This window comes from Monopterus albus, unplaced genomic scaffold (genome assembly GCF_001952655.1).
Source record: "Monopterus albus unplaced genomic scaffold, M_albus_1.0 scaffold2146.1, whole genome shotgun sequence".
Classification (NCBI taxonomy): domain Eukaryota; kingdom Metazoa; phylum Chordata; class Actinopteri; order Synbranchiformes; family Synbranchidae; genus Monopterus; species Monopterus albus.
In genome coordinates, this window is record NW_018130021.1 from 1 (window position 1) to 2,385 (window position 2,385).

Below are 2,385 nucleotides of genomic sequence, written 5' to 3' on the forward strand. Positions count from 1 at the left end.
CTCTATCAAAAATATACATAAACTGTTGATGGCACAGTGGAAATGTTGTCAGTGACAGGCTTATACCACTGCTGCCTATGTCTGTCTAGTAGCTCTCTCCTCTCTTTATTGCAGATTCAGAACAAGCTGAACAAGGCTTTGGATGACATGTCTGCTAGTATGTGCACTCTGAAGAACGGGATGAGCTACACTAAACAGCTGCCTTCTAAAGGTCTCTCTCAGAGCCAAGTGCTGGACAAAATCAAAGAGTACAAGACTCTGAGTAAGTCATGATTCATTCCTGAGTGTTGCCTCATAGTTTATTTTAACTGGTGACTTTCTGAGCGTATTTCTAACCTGTTGTTCTACCACTTCATGAGGAGTATATTTTGCATTCCACTATTAAGGTTACTAATGAGAACAAGTGATCTCTAATGAGATGATGTGCTGTTACAGATGAGGTGCAGTGGGAGAAAGGCTGTGTTTTGGGTATAGTGTACTGGGGTGATAAAACACTGACCAAACTCTTGGTGGAGGTATGTACATTTGAATCAACTCCTGTTCGTTCCCTTAAGTGACAGTACTACCGGCCTAGTTTTTGTGTGATATCTGGAGTTTATGCAAATCTTGGTATCTTTTGTCTTTTTCTAGGTATATGGAGACTTTGCATGGAGTAACCCCCTTCACCCAGATATCTTTCCTGGTGTAAGAAAGATGGAGGCAGAGATTGTTCGAATGACTTGCACACTTTTCCACGGAGGAGCTAACTCCTGTGGCACAGTGAGTCCCCCGTCTAGTATGTGCTCATAAAGTGTATGAACGTACTTTGAAGCATCTTTGCTTCCACTTTGTCTAGGTTACCTCAGGAGGAACTGAGAGCATACTGATGGCCTGCAAGGCATACAGAGACATGGCGTATGAACGAGGTGTCAAATTCCCAGAAATGTAAGTCAAGCTTTATAAGCCCATGTCAAGGTTTCTTCTTTACAATGTTTGCTAGAGAAAGTTGTAATGATGTTATTTTTTTGTTCTGACACCTGCAGTCTTGCACCTGTGAGTGTCCATGTAGCTTTTGACAAAGCAGCACATTACTTTGGAATGAAACTTGTTCACATTCCTCTTGATAAGAGAACTATGAAAGTAGACGTGAAGGTAGGAACACAGTATACACAGAGAGCGGGTGCTGATTGACTGTTATTCTTAGATATTGGTTATCCTCATGTTGTTTCTTCCCTTTCAAGGCTATGAAGAGAGCCATCAGCAAGAACACAGCAATGCTCGTGTGCTCAGCGCCTCAGTTTCCTTATGGAATCATTGATCCCATTGAAGAAGTAGCTAAGGTCAGGAGAAGTAGTGAGACTTTTTCCCACCGAATAGATTCTGGGATGAAAACCGAGAAGTCAAATCTCTGACACTTTCCCCTCGGTGTGTTCCAGCTGGCTGTACGCTACAACCTCCCACTGCATGTAGATGCCTGTCTGGGGGGTTTCCTCATTGTCTTCATGGACAAGGCTGGTTACCCACTTGCCCCATTCGACTTCCGGGTAAAGGGTGTCACCAGCATCTCTGCAGACACCCACAAGGTAAGGAGTGGCTGTTTATCCCCTTCAGTTCGACACATCTTTTAAACTTAGTGACTTACATTTTCTTGTTTTAAAATCTAATAAATCCTATCCAATTTAAAGACCCGTGTTTAATGTTAACTGGTTTCAGACCATATGTTCATTGTTATTTTAATACTTCACTGTGTTTGTCACATTCCTCTCCAGTATGGCTATGCTCCCAAAGGTTCCTCAGTGATACTCTACAGTGATAAAAAGTACCGGCAATACCAGTACTTTGTAGCTCCAGACTGGCAGGGAGGAATCTACGCCTCTCCCTCTGTAGCAGGCTCCAGGCCAGGAGGAATCATCGCTGCCTGCTGGGCGAGCATGGTTTACATAGGAGAGAACGGATATGTAGATGCCACCAGGAAGATCATCAGCACAACACGGAAAATCAAAACGGAGTAAACAATTCAGATTATGGCTACAATAGTCATTATGTGATAACTAACAATACCAGGACACTAACCATTATATACCATTATATATCTTTTTTCTTATGGACAGAATCCAGAAGATTGAGGGAGTGTTTGTGTTTGGAGATCCAGAGGTGTCAGTGGTGGCGATAGGCTCTGACGTCTTTGACATTTTCCGTCTGTCTAATGCACTGATGTCGAAGGGCTGGAATCTGAACCACCAGCAGTTCCCGTCCAGGTATATAGAAAACAAATAATAGTAATTTGACAGATTTAACAGTAAGTTGACTGTATGATCTCCTCTTTCACAGCATCCACATTTGCTGCACAGTTCTGCACACCCAGCCAGGCGTGGCTGATCAGTTTATACGTGATGTCAGAGAGCA

General features: G+C 43.0%; 1 protein-coding gene across 1 annotated transcript; it reads left to right on the forward strand.

Moving 5' to 3' along the window:
* Positions 1-42: 42 nt before the first annotated feature.
* On the forward strand, positions 43-2,380 carry LOC109953937 (sphingosine-1-phosphate lyase 1-like; the record flags this gene model as incomplete). The annotated part of the gene is made up of 10 exons (XM_020589372.1): positions 43-262; positions 436-515; positions 631-759; positions 836-924; positions 1,023-1,131; positions 1,221-1,319; positions 1,416-1,562; positions 1,749-1,987; positions 2,091-2,237; positions 2,311-2,380. Coding segments are annotated over exons 1-10 (1,329 nt in total), but the record flags the coding sequence as incomplete, so codon positions are not given.
* Positions 2,381-2,385: the final 5 nt, after the last annotated feature.